Source organism: Euprymna scolopes, chromosome 15, assembly GCF_053919585.1.
Source record: "Euprymna scolopes isolate OS-2025 chromosome 15, ASM5391958v1, whole genome shotgun sequence".
NCBI classification, from domain to species: Eukaryota; Metazoa; Mollusca; class Cephalopoda; order Sepiida; family Sepiolidae; genus Euprymna; species Euprymna scolopes.
Genome location: NC_136496.1, coordinates 34,089,827 through 34,112,540, shown reverse-complemented (window position 1 = coordinate 34,112,540; position 22,714 = coordinate 34,089,827). Strand labels below are relative to the sequence as shown.

The 22,714-nt window shown below is 32.9% G+C and overlaps 1 protein-coding gene across 1 annotated transcript in view; it reads left to right on the top strand.

The window, feature by feature from the left end:
* LOC145293770 (pre-rRNA-processing protein TSR1 homolog) overlaps positions 1 to 22,714 on the top strand; it is an 80,331-nt gene that overhangs the window by 21,128 nt on the left and 36,489 nt on the right. Inside the window, exons 5-9 of the mRNA XM_080140281.1 lie at positions 3,414 to 3,609; positions 4,962 to 5,032; positions 12,183 to 12,339; positions 13,877 to 14,044; positions 16,926 to 17,079. Coding sequence (XP_079996407.1) covers positions 3,414 to 3,609; positions 4,962 to 5,032; positions 12,183 to 12,339; positions 13,877 to 14,044; positions 16,926 to 17,079 — 746 coding nt within the window. The remainder of the gene's footprint in view (positions 1 to 3,413; positions 3,610 to 4,961; positions 5,033 to 12,182; positions 12,340 to 13,876; positions 14,045 to 16,925; positions 17,080 to 22,714) is intronic.

Sequence of the window (22,714 nt, the reverse complement as noted above, 5' to 3'; positions counted from 1 at the left end):
TTACAAAGGAATTACCACTTCTCAAACTCGGGAAGCCACTTGAAGATAAGGGCTAATAAGTGTAAGGTGGTCAGTGAGACAACAGTTTCGTGATGGTTTTTGGTAAGAATCGGGCTGAATTTGATGATTTAAGGGAGTTGGATAGCAAGAACTTATTCATATTGGACGTGAAGACAGTCATGTTGTAGTCAGCTGGAAAGCAGGCCAGTGGAACAGTTCCACATGCAGGCAGTTCTAAGAAAAAAGCTTTGTTCATGAGAATTGCGTTTAGATTTAGGCATTGATAGAGAGTAGGGGAAATTGTTGGTAGTAGTTAAAACTTGAGTGCTTTTTGATAAAATTTGGTGGCAGGGAGACTATTGAATGAAGCTTAAAGCTTGCCATGAAAATAATGGTAGAGCAAGGACTTTGAGAATATTTAATATAATATGGAGAAGTAAGGTCTGAATTAGACTTTACCCCCTTCTCCCACTGTATTGTCGGCCCTGTAGGTGGGGCATTAGAATACGCCAACTGCCCCCCTGCAGAGGGTAAAAGTTCCTCAGTGGGGGTCCTGGATATGACCTTAAACTATATCCAGTGGTGAGGCCCCAGCTTGTGGGCTTTGGGGAGTGTGGAGCCACCCTTTAATTACCATTGCTCCCAGGTCCACTCTGACCCGGAGTGGTAGTACCTGTTAGGGTCCCAACTATGGGTTAAATAGAAACCGACGTGAAAACAACAAATATATTCTATTAAAAAAATTTTTGTTCAAAATCTTTGGATTCGGCATTAAATAACCCGAAAAGGGTTAATATGCCGTAAAACAACCAACCAACCCGCTGTATTGTCAGATGGTGAGTTGGATAGATGGTCTGTTAAATTGGCATTCACCCAAATGAAGTAATGCCAAAATTCATTATTGCAGACCCCATCATAGTTCAAGACTGATGTAAAAAATAAAAGACCATTGTTTCATGTAAAGGGCAGTTGTCTGTGTATTCCTAGTGCAAACACGTGCATATTTTTTTCTTTTTTTTTTAGATACCTCTGTAAAATTTTAAATATTTTTGTAATTGGATGTTTTAATATTCATTTTGTTTTTGTCTTCTTTCAACATTGCATATATTTCCACTTCTTGCTTTGTGATAACTTGCTATGACTCTTCTATATTATATATAACACTCAGTGCTTCAAGCAAATTACATCACCTTTTATATCTGTACTAGCATTTCAGCCCGACGTTGCCTGGGTGTTTGGAGGTGTATGTTGAGCAAAAAAAAAAGCAGTCAATTTTTTTAACTTTGACCCGTATTATGACTCCTTAAAATTTATTGTTTTGGGCTCAAATCAAGTTATTAAGTTAGATCCATGTCCAAGGAACCTATATCTAAAATTTCAAGTGATTAGACCCCAAATTGTCGGAGGAGTTTGGTAGAGTTCTCAAAGGTCAAATCGTTGAACTTTGACCCTTTAACAGCCGGATTTTTGGCCGAAAACTGATCACAAAGATTCTCCCAAATCTCAGTACCCTGTATATCAAAGTTTGAGTCTGTAGACTTAAAATTGATAGTTATTGCGTAGGAAAATGCACACAGACACACACAGAGACACGTTCACTTTTATAGATATATAGATTAGCAAGGTGACTCAACCTTGCCTGTGATTGAATGATTAATGAATTTTTCACACTCCATTATTTTTATTGTTGTTAAAATCAGTGAAATTACCCGTTTTTCAATAAAATCGAATGATTGCCTGATCTAGTTGGGGATCCATCACTGTGTACTGGGAGGAAGCTTCATATGCCTCCCCACAATGACTTCATCCACAATACATTGTAGTTTACATTGCACTGTAGAGATCCTACTGTTGATTTTATAAAATTATTTTTATATATAATGACTTGAATTAAAGCTTAAAATGCAAAAGTCAAGTATCTTGTTTCAATTGTGCTCTAAACAAGCATTCATTTTGAACACGCCCCTGTCATATCAAAGAACCTGTTATTGATTTTATATGCTGGGTCTTTCTGCTTATGTGGTAATAAAACTTTTCAAATGCACTTATGATGTTAGGTTGTATAAGGTGTTAACTTTGGTCAAATTCGCCTGTTCCTTTTTTTCATTGAATTTTTTCGATTATCGATTGTCATTCAATGCATTCAAATATGAAACCTTTATAAGAACACTGACAGATACATAAAGTCATAAAGTACATTTAAAAAAGTTGGCCCAACTGTTTTAGAGTTCATAGGGAACAAACTCACACACACAAACAGTTCCTTTTATGCAATAGTAGAGATATATCTCTCTTGACGACTTGTTCTCTCTGCAACAGAATCTGGGCTATTTCTGAAATGGTCTTTTCCCTGTTGATTGTTGTATGATGCTGGTTTTGTGCAATTCTAAGAGGTCCACCCTTCCAGGCTTTGCTTTCTCTCTTTGAGAAGGGATTCATTTATTGCTAATTGTCTAAAATGCCCCTATCGAGGAATGCTAACGGGGCTGCCCAGGCACTTTTTGCTGGTCAGTGCCCCCTCCTCGGAGACGCAGACTTTGCAAACCGCACTTTCAGACACTGGTGTCACATTTCTCATTGTGGAAAATAAATAAATACCATCTCTCTGTTTTAAGAAAAACCTACTTTGTTTTTATCTTCCTTCTCAACACCGGCATATTTCCACTTCTTGTCTATAATAGGTTTCTATGACTCTTCTATATACATATAGCATGCAATGTTTCAATAAAACTACATCACCTTATTATATATATATATGTTTTTTATTATTACAACCTCAAGTGTATTAAGGCCCTGTCGGTGGGGCATTAGAATACACCGACTGCCCCCCCCCCCTGCAGAGGGTAAAAGTCCCTCAATGGGGGTCCTGGATATGACCTTAAACTATATCCGATGGTGAGGCCCCAGCTTGTGGGCTCTGGGGAGTGTGGAGCCACCCTTTAATTGCCATTGCTCCCAGGTCCACTCTGACCCGGAGTGGTAGTACCTGTTAGGGTACCAACTATGGGTTAAATAGAAACTGACTTGCAAAAAACAAATATATTCTATTAAAAAGATTTTCTTCAAAATCACCGGATTCGGCATTAAATAACCCGAAAAGGGTTAATATGCCGTAAAACAAAAACAACCAACCAACCAAATCAAGTGTATTAACTTAATTCATTACAAATTGTTTCAATAGACAGGATAAAAAAAATCTCCGTCCATATCGTCAAATGATTCAAGTTAAAATAAATCAATATTAAATTGAATATTTTAACTGTAATCATCTGATATGGACTGATAATTTTTATCCTGTCTATTGATACGATTTGTAATGAATTAAGTTAATGCACTTGAGAGTGTAATAATTAAAAACATATATATATAGACCTTTTTGAAACTTTCTAAACCTGCTATTTCTCTCTTTGCAGTATTCCACGTTTGAAACAGCGCCTCTCGTTTGTGATCCCTGAATATGGTAACCAGTATGCCCTGCTTGATGCTGTCAAAGTGGCTGATTCTGTCCTAGCCTTAATTTCCCCCACGGGTGGTATTGACGACTATGGACTCCACTGCCTTTCTTGCCTCTTCGGACAAGGTTTACCTTCTGTTACGATAGCTGTCCAGGTTGGTATATGTGACACTTCCTTTTCCAGGTTTATGTAGATAATCAAATATAAAACAACTTTCTTCAAGGAGAAAAAAATTCAGAACGTCATTTTCACAACGTTTCGATCGATTTAACTTCCGACCTTCTTCAGGTGTATCTTGTCGAACTCTGGAATGTTTCTCTCAAACTCTGGAATTTGGACAGTTTTGAACGGAACCCTTTATTTATTTTACGGGAATAGCATGCTCTTGTTCCATCAGCCATGATTGAATAGAGGTCCGAAGTAATTCGCAATTGTATTTTTCGGTCGCCCACACTGAGAATTGAACCTTTAACCTTCAGGAAAATATCACTTTTTACAATTGATTTTTCCAAGTACTCTAACCACTGTGCTATGGGTCCTTGCGGACAAATGAAAAAATGTCACTCAAGATGAGAATAGTAATCCCATGAGGTCCTAGATATGACCTTAAACTATATCCAGTGGTGAGGCCCCAGCTTGCCGGCTTTGGGGAGTGTAGAGCCACCCTTTAATTGCCATTGCTCCCAGGTCCACTCTGACCTGGAAGTGGTAGTACCTGTTAGGGTCCCAACTATGGGTTAAATAGAAATCGACTTGAAAACAACAAATACATTCTATTACAAAATTTTTCAAAATCTTTGGATTCGGCATTAAATAACCTGAAAAGGGTTAATATTCCGTAAAACAAAAATAACCAACAGTAATCCCATGAATATGAAAAATAAGTCCTCATTTAAAAAAATTCAGAAATTTAAAAAAATTCAGAGTAAATGATTTAAGCCCCGATGTCAAAATCATATACCAATTATCAGGTAGATGAAAAGAACTGGTTTAGCCTGACGCCATATCATTCCAATGTGCTACGCAATTGTAATAGCACACATACCTTCAACTTGACTAAATAGAAGAAAAGATGGTGTAATATAAAAAAAAAGTTTATTGCAATTTCTCTCTCAATTTTTAGATTTTGTAATCATGCTCATATGCACTTATTTATTTATTTTTTAAATGTATAAGTGCTTTTTGTTCTGATGATTTAAGGGCGAAATAACTTCATTGATTGATATAATAATTAAATGAATGATTTTTGCGCTACGAAACAGGTGCTGCCAAGAATTGTGCATGCTAACTTATTTAAAGGAATAAACAGTAAGATGGTCAACATTTTGAAATTTGGAATATAGACGTTTATCATTTACTTGTTATATGCTCTGTAATTACATTGAGCTTCATAAATTAAAGGATCGGTATAAATAATTGGTGAAGTATAATTGAAGAAACATAATTACCACGCATCTCTTAACATAATTGGCACATTTGTCAGAAATATATGAATTATCTTTCCAGAGTTTCAAATCCATCCCACAGAAAAAACAAGGAGATGTGCGCAAGACTTTGCAAAAAAGTCTGGAAAAATGGTAAATACATTTTTTGCTTGTTTCTTCAAAGATTTATTTTGGTTCCTAAATAGTAAGTGAAAATTTCATTTCAAGTAGAAGTTTTGATATACATATGTATCATGCAGAAATAAGTATTCTCATCAAAAATTAGACAAAATTATCAAGTAGTAATTGTCTGTATTTTTGAGATGAGGTGTATTTATTATTATAGAGCTAATTCTCGATTATTATATTGTACCCAATATTTCAAAAGTTATATTAAAAAAAAGAAAATGACTTGGGCTCCCATCAGTTAGAACAGAAACCAAAACGTTTCACATTCCAACCTAGCGCTATTTGAGCTATTGACAGAGGAACAAGAAATATTAAAAATTAAGCGACTTCAAACTATGAATGTTTTTTCGCATATGCATAAGAGTAACGGTTTTCTTTGACTTCCTCCTGCAACTGTTTTTCTTAGCAACTATTTTTACAGGCTAAAATCAAAACTGAGATTGTTCCAAATGTCCAAATTCCTTATATATCAAGTTTCAAATCTCTAGACCAAATATTCAGAGATGTTTGGTAGAGATGTTTCACACATACACACACACAGATAAAATAACTTATATATATATATATATATATATATTCAGTAATGTGATTGATAAATTACAACGAGCACTTTTTCTTTTCCTGTATTTTAATTAAATTAGTAATTTTACTATTACATTAAAATACACTCTGCTCTTTAGACTATTGTTGTAATCTCCTTTAAATTTATATATATATATATATATATATATATATATATATATATAAACATGTTTTTGTGCCAGACTGTTTTCATCCGAAATTCTATGCAATTATTCACAATGTAGAAACTATGCAAAAAAAGAATTAAGCGTAAGAGTTAAATGAAGCTGATCATCTGCTAAGAGACCATATTGAAAATGAATAATTAATGAATGCTCATTTTTCAAAGGAATATGCAAATCAGTTAACCTTCATGAAGTTGCTCGCATATCCATGATTGAGTATATTAAGAAGTTCGTTTTAATAATTTTTGAATAGAAAAAATATTGGCTGCTGTCGAGGGGGTGCACAGTGGTTCATAAGTATAAAAAAAGAAACCAACTCAAAACACAAACTCTAGAAAAACAAAAGACTAACACAATATGTAGATATCGGTTCAACTCGGGTGTATGTGTAACACTATCGTGAGAAACAAGTCCACATCTACATAGTCTGTGGAGACCCCCTTTGTCCTTGGTCGATACCAGCTCATCTTGAATCTTGATCTGCTCCAAGCCATGACCAGCTTTTTACTCTCTCAAATTGGAAAGTGTTCCACTGTTGCAAACTCGAGACTGTAAACTGTTGCAGAACTTGTTGCCACTCTTAAAACTGTTTATAAACGAACTCTAAATATAATGACCTTTATTTGTTCAGTCCTTTCTCCCCATCACTGCCACACCTAGATTAACAACCCTGTTTCAGCTTTCTTTTGTGTGTGTTGGTGAACAACTTCCACTCCATCGTCATTCTACTAAACTCAAACTCATTTGTTTTGCTGATTAACTCATTTCCTCTCTTTTTATTATAGTTTTCCCTCTTATTTTTTAGATTCGGAACACTTTTTTTTTTTGAGTGGGGGGTGGGGCGGCACTGATAGCATCACAGCAATATAAGAATTAAAAAGACGACATGGCCATTTTTCAACATATTCAATTTACAGAGTAAGGCCATGAAAAACATGGGAGGAAGTGATATGAATGGGCTTGAGAGAAGGAAGGATAAATAAAGACCTGGCTAGAGATAGATTACTTTGGAAGTCAATTTTATAAAAAACCTTTCCATTAATGGCAGCCATAAAACCTGACATAGTTTTTTTTTTTTTTTTTTTTATTACATTTTCACCCCAAACAAGGCAAATTGCCACTTTGGTGTAGGGGGCTACTATCAGGGGCAACAACTACTGGGGTACTATGTAGGGATTTGGGCAGCAAGGTGTCGGTTCACGTTACACTTGAACTTCTGCACGTCAGTACTGTTGAGGAAGCAGGGTTTGTCGAGGGTGCTCGCGTCGTGGGGGCACAAGTGATTGCAGTTCGTCAGAGCATTCACCACTAAAATACTTGTAGAAAAGGCAGAGGGATGCAACATTTCGTCGATGGGACAGAGGCTGAAGCTTAGATGCCAGTTCAGGGTCTATCAGGTTTGCGACTCTCTTTTGAACCTTGTCAAGGAGCGAGAGACTAGTAGCAGATGCACCAGCCCAGATGTGGCAGCAATACTCCATACATGGGCGAATGGTGGCCTTATAGAGGTACAGGATACTTTCGGGTGTTAGTAGTTTTCTAGCACGGTAGAGAGAGCCTACCTTTCTTGCAGCGGCCCTGGCAATGCCTTCAATGTAATTGTTCCAACTCATGTTTCCTGTGAACGTTAGGCCAAGGAGTTTGAAAGATGTACTCTCAGATAAAGAGTCGTTGGCCATTGCTATGGGTGGTAGAGAGGGTTTCTTGTAATTATTGAATGAAACTAGTTTAGTCTTGGCAGCATTGAACGCGACCAACCACTTTTGTCCCCATTCCACTACAGATTGGAGATCTTCCTCTAGTGTTTCTGCCATTTCTTTAGAAATGTGTTCATTCGTCTTCCTGTCGTGTCTGCCATAGAGTGTAGTGTCATCAGCATATATACCCATCTCAGAGGCAATGTTGTCGGGGAGGTCATTTATGAATATCAGGAACAATAGAGGTCCAAGGATAGAACCCTGGGGCACTCCCGCATTTATATCATATTGTTTAGATGTGCGACCGTCGAGGACTACCTGGATTTTTCTCTTATCTAAGAAGGATTTAATTATGTTAAGTATTCTACCAGTGATACCGTATGATCTGATTTTACTGAGGAGACCCTCATGCCATACCCTGTCAAAAGCCTTAGATATATCTAGAGCTACCGCTCTGCCTTCCCCCGCTTTGTCCAGTGAATGGTATATACGTTCAGAGATCACAGTGAGGATGTCTGCTGTGGAACGGGCTTGTCTAAATCCATATTGTTTGTCAGTCAGTAGTTTAGCATCTGTAAGATGATGGACTAGAGCATGGTTAATTATGGTCTCAAATATTTTGGCAAAAAGTGGGAGGAGGCTAATGGGGCGATAATTTGATGGGTCTGTCCTTTCGCCAGAATTCTTGAATACTGGTACAACAGAAGCAGTTTTCCAACAGCCCGGAAAGCAAGCTTCATTAAGACATTTGTTGTAGTGATATGGGACAATGAGAAAAAGCAAACTTAGTAGAATTTTGTGTCAACAATGATGCTGAGTTATGACCTCCAATCTGTAGTGGAATGGGGACTGTTGTGTCCGTATCAATAACAACACGAACGCAGAAAGTAAAGCTAAAACAAATATATTAAGACGAAAAGATAATACATATTTACAAAGGTGCAGTTGTACTGCCGTTGGAAGATTGTCCGGCAGAGGGCGTGTTAAAGTCTTTCATGGAGCAACCGGCATATGCGTCTTGCCTATCCAGCGTACGAACACAGCTCCCCGGTCTTGCTGACTTGATACCTTTATCTATATCTTTTCACCCACGTATGCTAATTAGTGGGCGTCTCCACAACAGGGACATATGTGGATGGTCACATTCAATGCTACCAAGACTAAACTGGTTTCCTTCAATAATTACAAGAAACCTTCTCTGCCACCAATAGCAATGGCCAGTGGCTCCCTATCTGAGAGTACATCTTTCAAACTGCTTGGCCTAACGTTCACAGGAAACATGAGTTGGAACAATTATATTGAAAACATTGCCAGGGCCGCTGCAAAAAAGGTAGGCTCTCTCTACCGTGCTAGAAAATTACTGACACCTGAAAGTATCCTGTACCTCTATAAGGCCACCATTCGCCCATGTATGGAGTATTGTCACATTTGGGCTGGTGCATCTGCTGCTAGTCTCTCGCTCCTAGACAAGGTTCAAAAAAGAGTCGCCAATCTGATAAGCCCTGAACTGGCATCTAAGCTTCAGCCTCTGTCCCATCGACGAAACGTTGCATCCCTCTGCCTGTTCTACAAGTATTTTAATGGTGAATGCTCTGACGAACTGCAGACACTTGTGCCCCCACGACGTAGACACCCTCGACAAAGCCGACAGGCAGCTAAATCCCACCCCCACACAGTAGAGATCCCTAGATGTAAAAAGATCTTTCTACTCCAGTAGTTTCTTCCCCAGAACCGCTAGACTCTGGAATTCTATTCCAGGTCCCTGCTTCCCTAACTGTACTGACATGCAGAAGTTCAAGTGTAACGTGAACCGACATCTTGCTGCCCAAATCCCAACATAGTGCCCCAGTAGTTGCTGCCCCTGATAGTAGCCCCCTACACCAAAGTGGCAATGTGCCTTGTTTGGGGTGAAAATGTAATAAAAAAAAAAACAAAATTAAAAAAAAAACAACAGAGTTGAGAGGGAAAAGATAACGAAATTTCAAGATTTTATGTACGACATGTAAAGAAACTGGGATCGAAAGAAGATCTCTATCATTCCAGTTATTATTCATGTAAACGAATTTACAAAAACTTCCTGGCAAATATACCCAGTTAACCGAGTGCAAGAGAGATTCAAACAATTGCACTTAAAGGGACGGTCAGAATCTTAAAAAGATTTCTTGGTTAGAATATCTGAGTTAGCAGGTGAATGTTTGGCATCCGGTAGGTTGCTCCATCCCCAGCTTAAAAAAAAAGGTATTAAAGTAAATATAGAGTTATACTAATTATGTACGACAAATTAACTGCTCCTGTTGATTTTCTATTCATGTGATATATAGGCAAATCATTCAAACAACCTGAGATTTTTATGTCAAGAACAAAAAGTAAACGATTTTTATTTAGATGGATTTTTTTTTTTTTTTTTTTTTTGTTTTTTTTGCTATAATCCTTTGTCAAAAATTTTTTTTTTCATTTGACTGATGCTTGTAGATTTAGGGACATTAATTGATTTGTTGATATATTTACTTTTCAGTGTCTTTTTTTTTTTTTATAAACATTTACTATTAAAAATAAAAAATATATTTACGATTTTAAAAAAGTATATATATATATATATATATATATTTTTTTTTTTTTAAATATTCTCCAGTAGTTAGAAAAAGAAATTGGTTTATTTTATTTATTTATTTTTTTTTTTTACAAAAACTTTTAGCTAACTAAAAAGAACACAAAAAACAGGAGCTGTTTGTTGTGCCTTAATCTGCCATGCCTCAATATCACACGAATAGAAAATCAGCAGGAGCAGTTGTTGTGCTGATTTGTCATACGTAGATAGTAAAACCGATCGGATATGATGATGATGATGAAAAACCAGCTGCAGTGGAGACATAATGAAGAAAATATGCATTGAAATAAAATTACAAAATGTTTGTATCTTAGTTGAAAGATTAACTTAAGTATTACAACATAATGTCCGTTTAAGTATGACGGATTTGTGAAAGAACATTCTTTTTAATATCATAATGATACAAGCAAAGCTATTTAAAAAGCAGGAAAGAATTAGTCTTTTCATCTTTATTCCACCAAAATTAAGTGTTTGGTAATCAGTCAAAGAAAATTGTCTTCCCCATTTTAAAAGATGGAAGTAATTCATGATGACAATAAACAAGGGGAGACAATCCATTGTAGGAAGTAAGGAAGATAACCTATTAATTAGGTACGTGCAAAATGAATGCCGATGCTCAAAATGAATAAACATTTTGACCCCTCCCTTTACTTAAAAAATCATCAAAAATTAGGAAATTAACCAATTTTAATGAAATTTTCAGTATTTATCAAATAATGAGCATGAAATATATTGAATCCATTATTTTTATTTAAATCTTAGTGGAAATGGATTATTTTGTTTAAACAAAAAATACCTTTACTAAAGTTATGGTTTTCAATAATAAAAAAATTAAAAAAATTTAATTTTGCTTTTTTTTTTATTAAAATAAAGCATCCTAAGATGTAACAATTAAAAAAACAATTATTTAATTTTTACAGGAACATTACGATAAAGGTCCCTAAGTCTGTATTAATGAATTCGATATAACTAAAAGAAAAACACATTTCTCGAACTACAAATATTATCATTGAATTAAGCATTGCTTATTTAATATTTTCACACAAAAAAAATTATAATAGTAAAAAATATTTCTACTTTTTTTTTTTTTTTTTAAATTACAGGTTTTGCATGATTTTTATATGTAAGATTTTAATATTTTCCTTGCTTGAAAGAATATGAAACTTTTGGCGTAACAATTTTGATATAATATTGGCCAATAATTAAAAATAAAAATTTAAAAAATAGGAACATAGAAGAATAATTAAATCAAAAATGGACAAAATTATACGAACATTTACAATAGAAACGTACGGATGCACGTCTGGGGGGGGGGGAAGAAAGAAACCCAGCACCTCTCCCTTCTTTTAATTACATGACGTCATTTTCAGACAGCTTTTCGACTGTCTCAGATTTTGGGTCTCCGTATATTCCATGTTTACAAAACTATGGTTTGTTGCACTTTTGCGAACAGCAGAATAACTTGGGTTTTTGGGCTAATTCAGCTATTTTTTTTATTTAATTCAATATCATAGGGTTTTACTTTACTAATTATCTTTGAAATAGACCCAGAAAACTAATATTTATTTTTAAAAGGGTTTTTACAATGAATTTAACTTCAGAATTTAGCTGAATTTGTTAGCTCACTGTGAAAACATTTTTCATAACTTTTTTTATTTTTTTCACATGTACAAATATTTTTTTCCTTTGGGAAGTTTAGTCCTTAATCTTTCAAATACAATCAAAAAGTAGTCGGAAACCTTCAAAAAAATTATGATAAATCGGCTTTCAAAACTAGGTCCCCTATCCTTATCAATTTATTTTTGTCCGTACCTACTATGAATGTATCTCCCCACCTGCCTATTTTATTAAATAACTGCTTTTTAAAAATTATCAGTACAACAGTTGCAAATCTGTTGAATACACTGTTTTGAACAGGAGAGTTAATAAACTCACAAAAATAAACACTTTAGTTTATTTTAAGCTCACTTCAATTTGAAGTCAAGCAGATAAAAAGTCTGAGTAAATTTTACAGATCTTTAAAAAATAAAAAAAAAACAAACTTTTCTTTCTCTTTTTCTTAGGTTCCCCAATGACAAATTTCATTCTCTGGATAATTCTCAAGATGGTCTTGTTATCCTGCGTCAATTATCAAACCAAAAACTTGGGTCGATCAAATACCGGGAAAACCATCCGCACCTCCTGGCTGAAAAAATATCTTTTGAAAAAAATTCTGAAAATGTAAATTCTGTTTATTTTATATTTTGTTTATTTATTAAAATAGTTTTTCATGTTCTCAGTTTTAATTTCTTTTACTTTTTTTCTTAATTCTTTTTATGAAAAAAAATTTATTTAAAAAAAAATGTCATTTAATTTGTTTTTCAATTCTTCACATTCTTTTTTTTATTTTTTGATTAAAAGTTAAAACAGAATTATCTATATAAAATAAATTTTTTTAATTATAAGAAATCATTTAAAAAAAGGCACTTGTACAGTTTAGTCAAGACATTAAAAAATGAAAATATTGAAAAAAAAAAGGGTATATTGTACGTATCCGTTTTGGACGGAAGATCTCCGAAAAAAAAATTTCATTTAATTTGATCGAGTAGTTTTGTTTTTTTTTTTACAGCGGAAAAACATGTCTTTATGAGAGCGCGTTGAAGTCAGCCATTATGAAATTAGTTGAACACGCCACAGGGGAGATAACTCCGTGTAGAGCGCCAACACTCCCTCCCCACCTTTAATTCTAGCTTTTCTTCCTAAAAATCAAACATTTTGCTTGGTATCATAAATTGTTTTATCGCTGTAAAAAAAAAAACTACTTGGTGAAATTTTTCTTCAGAGAACTTCGTTCCATAACGGATACATGCAATTTAACCTTTTTTCGATCTTTTCATTTTTTAATGTCTTGACTAAACTGTACAAGTACCAAAATAAAAATTCAATGCTAAGAGATTTATTTCAAAATATGATAATGATAGAAATTTCAGTCAGGGTTGGAAATATTTTATTTATATTTTCATTTATTTAAAAAAAAAAAACTCTAAACATTAGATTTGGTTTTAAAAATGATTTCGTATATTTTCAATTTTACTGTGCTTTTTTCAATGTATAAATATTCTTCTTTTTTAATTCCTTTTATTAAAAAATGAAGTTAAAATGTTTCTTTGCTTTTTCTTTTTTTTAAAATTTAAAATGAAAAGTATTTCCTATTTAAAATAACTTTATTTTTAAATACAAGAAATTATTCTTAAAACTAAATGCTGAGAATTTTTTTTTCAGTAAATGAAAACAATATAAGTTGGAGTTGATCGAAATATTTGATTTTTATTTTCATTGAAAAAATGTCTTCTCTCATCAATTTAGTTTTAAAAATGATTTCTTATATTTTTCATTCTTAAATCTTTATTTAAAACAGTTTATTTTAATTTTCCTTTTTTTTTTTAAATTTAAAATAAAAACAGTATTTTCTATTTAAAATAATTTTTATTAAAATATAAGAAATCATTCTTAAAACTAAATTTGATGTTGAAAGATTTTTTTTCAAAAACATTTAAATTAAATATTTCAATCTTAGGATCAGAATTGATGGAAATATTTGATTTATATTATTTTCAGTGCAAAAAAACAACAACATAGCATTGAATTTCGTTTTAAAAATGATTTCTTATATTTTCAATTCTACACTGCTTTTCAATGTAGAAATATTGGATCTGTTAAATTTGTTTTTATTAATTTTACAATTAAAAAAAAATGAGATGAATTCTTACATTTTCAGCCTGAAGTTGGTACTTTGTGTGTATCCGGTTATTTGCGGGGACGAATCCTTAATGTCAATAACCTTGTTCACTTACCGGGATGGGGAGATTTTCAGATGTCTCAAATTGATGCACCAGAAGATCCTTTCCCACTCAATGAGAGGCTGGAGAAAAATAAAAAAAAACAAGTAAGTTTTTATTATCATTTTTATTATTATTATTATTATTATTATTATTATTATTATTAGTGAATATAAGAAATAAACAAGTATTCTTCCCTCCGTTTTGCATCCGACATATTCATGTCACTCTTTCATTTAAAAAGAATGCCCAAAATTAATTGTCAAACGAAACACTTTAACACACATACTAGATCAGGCTGTCTGAAGATATTAGCTTCCTGATCAGGCTGTCTGAAGATATTGGCTACCTGACTTTATCGCACCAAACATTGACATTGGTTTTTTCCTTTACTTTTGCCAAACTCGATCATGTCCTGCAAAACCGGGAACAATAATTTGTCTCAACAAAACAGCCAAACTAAATACCGACAATAAATATTTTAAAGTATAAGCAATTTTAAGTATAAAAACTTTTACCAAATTAACAGAAATCAAAAACAGTTGATATGTTGTAATACTAAATAATCAAACCAAACACCACAGATGTAGATGACTGTTTATATATATATATATATATATATATATATATATATATATGAGAGTCATTCTAAAAATAAAATATCTTATGTTTTTTTTTTTTTTTTTAACTCAAAAAGTTGAAGAACTATAAAGTCATGAGTGGTACCATGAAAATAAGTGACGTTTTGTGCTCTAGAATTTTTTTTTCTACATAGTTACCACCATTCTCAATGCACTTTTGCCAGAAATTCAATGACACATCTCTGCTTCTGATGCACATCCATGATGGGGGTTATTTTTTTTTTTTTTAAGAGTCTCACACTCAATATCTGCAACAGAGATTACAATTTCAGGTTAAGACTGCATAAGTTCAGTCATCATAACAATGCAATTTGCAATCCCTTCTGATCTATTCGGGCAAAATAAAAAATAGGCACTACTTTTTGAATGCCCCTCATATATATATTGTTTTTAAATCCCCGAAACAGTGTTTCATGGTAAACAACTGATGATCCCTTGAAAAATAAATTATTGGTATTATAGTAAATTCGAGAGCGAGTTGATGCAGTGATTGCAGGTGATTAAATGACTTACTGACTAGATGGTTTTCTAACGAATGATAAAAAATATTTTTTTTTGTATAGTTTTAAAGGTTAAAAACTTCAAAGACTATATATATATGAGGGGCATTATATATATATATATATATATATATATATATATATATATATATATATATATATATATATATATATTAGTTGGTGCTTTGTTTATTTTATAAAAAAATTTGAAATTTCTAAAGATATTAAGTTCATTATATTGCAAACTTAGCACTTGCATAAACTAACTTACTACATCAAAATTCACAATTAAAAAAGGGGATTCAACTATATAACAGTGAAAAATAAAGGCAGAAACCTTTTCTTAAATTGTGAAATAATAAACCGGGAACATCAGCTGTTTACCATGTAGCTGTTTTGGATATTTAAAAATAGGAATAACTATTGAATATTACTTACCTAATAATAAAATGTAAATATAATCCAGCTATTATTTCACTTATATATTAATTATGTAACTCTGTGGACTGTCTGGTGCCTGTGGTTTCTTACTTGAATCTTGTAATAAATTATTTTAGCAAGAATTCTTCATAAGTTTTGGTTTCGGTTTCAATTCTAACTGATGGCACTCAAGTCATATTTTTTTTTTTTTACTTTTGAAATCACAACTTTATATTGGGTACAATATGTAATAATCGATAGAAATGACGCAATAATGATATATGTGAAATCTGCATAAATTAAAATATATTTATGCATATTTGACAACCGGGCAAAGCCAGGTGCCTCTGCTAGTATATATTAAAAATATAATATATATAAATATATATATATATATATATATATAAGATATTAATTTTAAGAATTATTCTGTGATATGTTAGTTAGCATATAAAATTAGATAGGAATAAAGATGCATAAAAAAAATACTCAAATACCTTTGTTACTGAACAGGTAAATAGATGATACATTGCATTAAAATCATTTTGAATTTCAAAGAAAAAGGTTGTAAGATTTAGCCTGAACATTTTTCTAATTATTTTTCAGGACTAAAAGAGAATATATTAAAAATCGAGAGTTTATTATTAGTAAAGTAAATATCTTTTTAGATATAGACCTAAAAAGATATTTGCTAAAAATAAACTCTCTCGGCTGAAAGTTATGACGAAAGCCATTTTATTATTTATTTCAATAATAATGCAAATGCTTTGTAATGACAAACCTATATTGCCTGAGTTTGCTTGAACAAAGAATCGGTAGCAGCTAGTAGTTGTACCTTTGTTATACTTTTGCCATGCTTAAAATTGTCGAACATAAATAGTAAAGCCCTTCATCATTTTTTAATGACAAATCTGAAATTCTATTTCATTTTTTAACTTTTTTTAGATAAAGATTGATTATTCATATTATTTGGATTCTTCAGACTACTGTTCTCATCTTGAGTGTTAATTTCATAACCTTTAAGTCAATGTAATCTTCGACCTGCTTCAAGTATATCTTGTCAAACTCATGAATCTTTCTGTCAAACTCAAGAATCTACATACAATTTCAAATGGAACCATGCTTTCTTTCTGCCAGCTATGACTGGATAGAAGTCCTAAGTAATTGTATTTTTGAGTGTTGCCCACACTGAGGATTGAACCGTAAACCTCCATAAAAGTGTAACTTACAACTAAATTTACCAAGGATTTTATCTACTATGCCATGTGTCTTTGCAGAAAATTTTAGTATGAATTATAGGAACGTTACATCTATTAGACCTAATTGAAATTTTGTTTTAATTTTATTTCTTAATGAAATTATGTTATTAAAAAAAAAAAGAAAATTTATCAGTTTTATAAAAGTGCATGTGTACTTTTCATATGAAGACTGAAGATACGACCATGATGGATGAGAGCGTTATCAAAGTCTTGGATGTAGCTGTTCCGTCACAGCAGGTCAGTTTGGAGGCAGAAGTGATCCCGGATCCGATGGAAGGCGAACAAACATGGCCAACACCGGAAGAAATGGCTGCTGCAGAAGGTGAGTTTGGAAGAAAAATATCTCATTTGGGATTATCATTTAGATCTGGATTTAATAAAACGTTTGGTTCTTGTCCAGAATTCCCCCTATATTAAAAAAACAAAAATAAAGAAAAATCTGATGTATGTACCTGTGAGGAAACGAAAATATCATTTTCCAAAAATCATGTAAATTAATCCAGTAGTTTTGTTTAAAAATTTATTTTATCGGTAACCAATGAGGAGGTTTGTCTTGCTCATCATTTTGAAAACCCTCAAGAAACAAAGGGAGATAACTTAGTAATAAATTCAAGCTTGCGAGATTTATGTTGTAATATCTATGAAATCCCAATAATTGTTTAAAAATGATGTTCTATATAAAATAAAACAACTTGATCGATTTATGTGATTTTTGGAATATGAGATTTTTATTTTGTCGCAAATGTGTACATCTTACAGATTTTTTGGTTGTTGTTCAGAATTCAGCCTAATTAAAAAAAGTAAAAATACAGAAAAATCATCACAGACCAAAAATATTGTGTTCCAGAAGTCATGTAACTTGATCAAGTAGTTTTTTTTATATAGAAAATCTTTTTTTTTCTTTTTCCTTTTTTCTAGTTTCTTTTTTTTTTCTTTTTCTTTTTTTCTAGTTTCTTTTTTTTTCTTTTTTCTTTTTTTCTAGTTTCTTTTTTTTCTTTTTTCTTTTCTTTTTTTTTTTGCAATTTTTAATAATTAAGAGTAAATTGTAGTCTTTACTGTGAATTTGGTAATTCGAATTTAGTTGTCTCCTTTTTAAAAAATGACGGAATGACACACACCATCCTTGCTTTCTCATGTTGAATGCATCGATTAGTTATATTATTGTTTCATTAAATCACTTAAATGCATGTTCTTTGCTTTGTGAAATCTCTTTAATCATGTTATTTTATTTTATACTAGCAGTTCAGTCTGGTTTGCTGGGGCCCTATGTGCTGTTCATAACTTTATGTGCCTATGTATATATATATTAAAGTTTGACTCGTATCCAGGTAACCTACATCTAAAATTTCAAGTGTTTAGACCCGAAATTTAAGGAGGAGTTTGGTAGAGTCTGCAAAGGTGTACTCTGTAAACTTTGACTACCTGGTAGCCAAATTTTTGCCCAAAAACTGATTAAAAAGCTTGCTGCATGTCTGACTACCCTTTTATGTAAAATTTCAAATGTTTAGACCCAAAATTGGCTGAATAATTTGCTAGAGACCACAGAAGTCAAATTTTTTTTTAAACTTTGACCCCAATTTTTACTCCTTAACATTTACTGTTTTGGGCTCAAATCAAATTAAAAAGTTTGATCCATGTCCAAGTAACCTACATCTAAAATTTCAAGCATTTAGACCCCAAATTGGCGGAGGAGTTTGATAGTTTTCAAAGGTCAAATCGTTAAACTTTGATCACCTGACAGCCAAATTTCTGGCTGAAAACCAATTAAAAAGATTTTCCCAAATCTCAATACGCCTTATGTCAAATCTTTAGTCTGTAGACTGAAAATTGACATAGTTATCGTGTTGGGAAATGTACTGGCACACACACACACACACACACACACACACACACACACTTTTTTTATTTTTGGATTCTTTTGATATGAGGCTTCATAATTTGTGAATTCATTCTGTTTTGCGAACTCTTATCATCTTCATAGTTGTGATTGTTTCACGATGTTTAGTTGGTCAAAACGTGGCAAGACAACAACTATAGAAGGCAGTAATTACAAGTCTCAGCATTCCTATCTCGTCGCAGTTAATCACCTGGAGAAGGCCGGAGGATGAATTGGCTGAAACGTAGTTAAACAACAACAGCAACAACTATAAAGATGAGGATATCCGACCGCAAAAAGAATGAATGCACAAATTATATTAAGTGCTGTTAGATCATAATGTCCTGTCCCACGCCCGTTCCACCACTCTCTCTTTGGTTAATATGTCTGACATCATATCCAATTAAGTATCGACTTCCTTTTCCTATGATTTTTGTTGTATCATCATTCAAGAGACTCTTTTATTTTTAATTTCAAGATTATCTGAACTTTATTAATTACTAGCAGATGTACCCGGTGTTGCCCAGTAAGTTAACAAAACGTTAAATTACTTTTAAAAAAAACTGAGACATATGCATGCGAGTATTATGTTTTTTTCTAAGTTCATTTCCTGTAAGTAAAAAAAAAAAAAAAAAATACTTTAGCTGAGATCGAAACCAAAACCTAAAGACAATAAGTCAAGTATAATAACCATCAGGCCAGCTTGATACGATCTTTAAAAAGTGTTTTCAAACCTACTTATTCTTAACATAGGAAGCTGTCGTGTTAATGATTTGTGCTTGCGCAGTTGTGGAAACAGTTGAGGAACATAAAAATCCATTATTATGTTTAATTTTGGGATTATCTGAACCTTATTAATTATCTGTACCGACTTAGTGTTGCCTGGGATTTATTACATTCAAATTTATTTTGTAATATTTCTATGTCATCAACATTCTGATCCACATCTGGCATCAATTGAAATGAATGGCTCTCGTCTTTAGGAGGCCTCAAGTTTTGACAAGCTTCTGGGATTGACCATTACTCCTGATCTTAAATGGAACACGTACATCAAATCTGTTGCTAAGGCCGCTGGAAAAATGGTGGGATCTTTCTATTGATCCAGTAGATATCTCACTGCTGATGCAATTCTCTATCTATATAAGAGCCAGGTACGTCCAAGGATGGAATACTGTTGCCACATCTGGGCAGGAGCTGCTAGAAAGGACTTGGCCTGCCTTGATAGAGTTCAAAATAGACTTCGTAGCCTCGTAGGAGATGTCCTTTTCTCTTCCTTGCAACCTCTATCTCACAGAAGAGATGTTGCGAGTTTGTCTCTGATGTATCGTTATTTTCATGGAAAGTGTTCGACTGAGCTTCAATCTATGGTCCCCCCTCGCAAAACTTTCACAAGAAACACTCGTCTAGCTGTAAACACTATCAATAATTCCCCCCACTCTTTATCTGTGCCTAAACCTAAACGTAGATTCCATGAACAAAGCTTTTTTATTAGAACTGCACGCCTGTGGAATTGTCTTCCGTTTTCCTGCTTTCCGGCTGACTACAATATGGTTGTCTTCAAGTCTAACGTAAATAAGTTCTTGATGAGCCGTTCCATATAAGTTATCAAATTTAACAAATTTTCATTACTAATGATTATTATATTGTCCAATTTCTACTGTACACTCTTTAACCCTTATCCTTGAGTTGCCTCTTTGACCTTGATAATGAGTTGATACCTATGAAAAAAAAAAAAAGAAAAAGTCCAATGTGAACAAGTTCTAATTGAATCGTCCCCCTAAGTAATCCAAGTTTCAAAATTCCCACTGTTTACTATGCTAAAATCACAATGACTAATGTATACCTATTAACCCTTATCCTTGAGTGGCCTCTGGGCCTTGATAAGTGGTGACACCCTTGTAAAAAAAAAAAAAAAAAAAAAAAAAAAAAATGTCCTATAATTTGCCTTTTTTTTTTTTTTTTTTTTTTTTTGTGGTAAAGTCCAGTCTCTAAGCTAAAAATGCAAATGAGAAACATTAACTTTTACTAAAAGAAGAAGAGTTATTCCCCTTAGCTGATTTCTTTGCTCTAAGTGTTTATTTAAGAATATCTCCATATTAATAAACTGCTGCACCAGATTAGCCCACTGGCTGTTGATCCTCTCATTATAATACTTGAGTGTGTTCAGTAAGGAGGTATCAAATACCATTTTTTTAAGTCTTTGGTATGACTTGATTGAGGATTGAACCCTGGTCTCTCAATCCAGTCGCAAACACTCTTACCAGTATGCCAAATCCGTCAGGAATCTCTATTATTATATGAAAGGAACTTTGTCTGTATGAGTTTGTTTCCTATGGATTCCTAAACGGCTAACATATAAAGTACATTTGTGTGAAATTTTCAAAAAATCGGCCCAGCTGTTTAGGAGTGCATAGGAAACAAACTCACACAAAGTTCCTTTCATATGATAATAGATATATCGAAGATTTTCCGATACAAAACATTGCTATTGAATTGATAATGAAAAAAAACCTGATTAAAGAAGTAACAGGTGATTTTTGACTAACGTTCATGTCTTATGCAGCCTAACATCACAAGTGCATTTGAGAAGTTTTATTACTGCAAAAGCAAAAAGGCCCAACATAAAATCAACATTAGGTTCTTTGATATAACAGGGGCGTGTTTGAAATGATCACAATTGAACGATGATACTTGACTTGAAGCCATTATATAAAAATAATTTTATAAAAAGCTATGAAGACAGGAGTGGTACCATTAAGGCTAGCGACCTTTTGTGCTCTAGGATTTAGTTTTCTACATAGTCACCAACATTCTGAAAGCTGAAAATTTTTGCCCAATTTAGCAAAACTTAATTTTCACTAATTATCTTTGAAAACTATTTTCATTAATAACTAATTTTCTACCGTATAATTTTTTGTAATTTTTGGATATTTTCATAATTGTGACATGACAATTCAGTAGATGTGCACTTTTTGCAAGAATGATGCAGGGGTTGCTTTCGTCGTCTCACACTGTCAATATCTGCAACAGAGATGAAACTTTCAGGTTATAATGCATAAGTTCAGTCATCCTAATAATGCAATTTGCAATCCCCTCTGATTTATTTGAACGAAATAAAAAAACAGGAGGCATTACTTTTGGAATGTCCCTCGTATATTACCTTTCTTTACCTTTCTGCGAGACTGCTACAAAATATAAATCCATAGTTTCCCAGATTCCGGCTTTTAAATGAAAACCTTGGTAATTAAAAAAAAGTAAATATGACACCATACTGATTTGTATATATATTATGTTGGTAAATATTTAATTAAAAATGATCTATCTTTAGTATTGTTATTCTGTGTATTTATTTGTTCTTTTGTGTGATTCTCTATCAAAGCTGTCTTGGTATTTATGCAGAATACAGATGGTGCTGAAATAATAGCATTATTATTTGGAAACCCATTCTTAAGGTGGGGGGGAGAGCATTTTCTAACTAATCTGTACTTTCATCTGATAATTTAAAAACAAAAGATATTACGTTTCTGAATTTTTGATGAGGATTGGTTAATCATTTTTATTTGGGTTCTTTGGACTATTGTTCTCATCTTGACTGTCATTTTCACAGCATTTTGGTTGATGTAACCTCTGACCTTCTTCAGGTGTAACTTGTCAAACTCTTGAATACTTCTGTCAAACTTGGGAATTTCGAACGGAACCCTTTATTTATTTAGTAGCATGCTCTTATTGTGTCAGCCATAACTGGATAAAGGTTCTAAGTAATTCGCAAAAACAAAAAAAAATATAATTCCGAATTACTTTGGATCTCTATCCAGTCATGACCGACGGAATGAAAGCATGCTACCCCTGTAAAGTAAATAAAAGATTCCATCTGAAATTCCGTCCAAATTCCTGAGTTCGACAAGATACACCTGAAGAAGCTCGGCGGTTTCCTTGGCTGAAACTTTGCGAAAATTACACTCAAGATAAATAGTGCAAAGAATCCAAATAATACAAACAAAAGATACTGTAAAATACTGAATTAAAATAGAAAATCCATCTTAAAAAAACTGCATGATTCAAGAGCTTCCTACATTGCGAG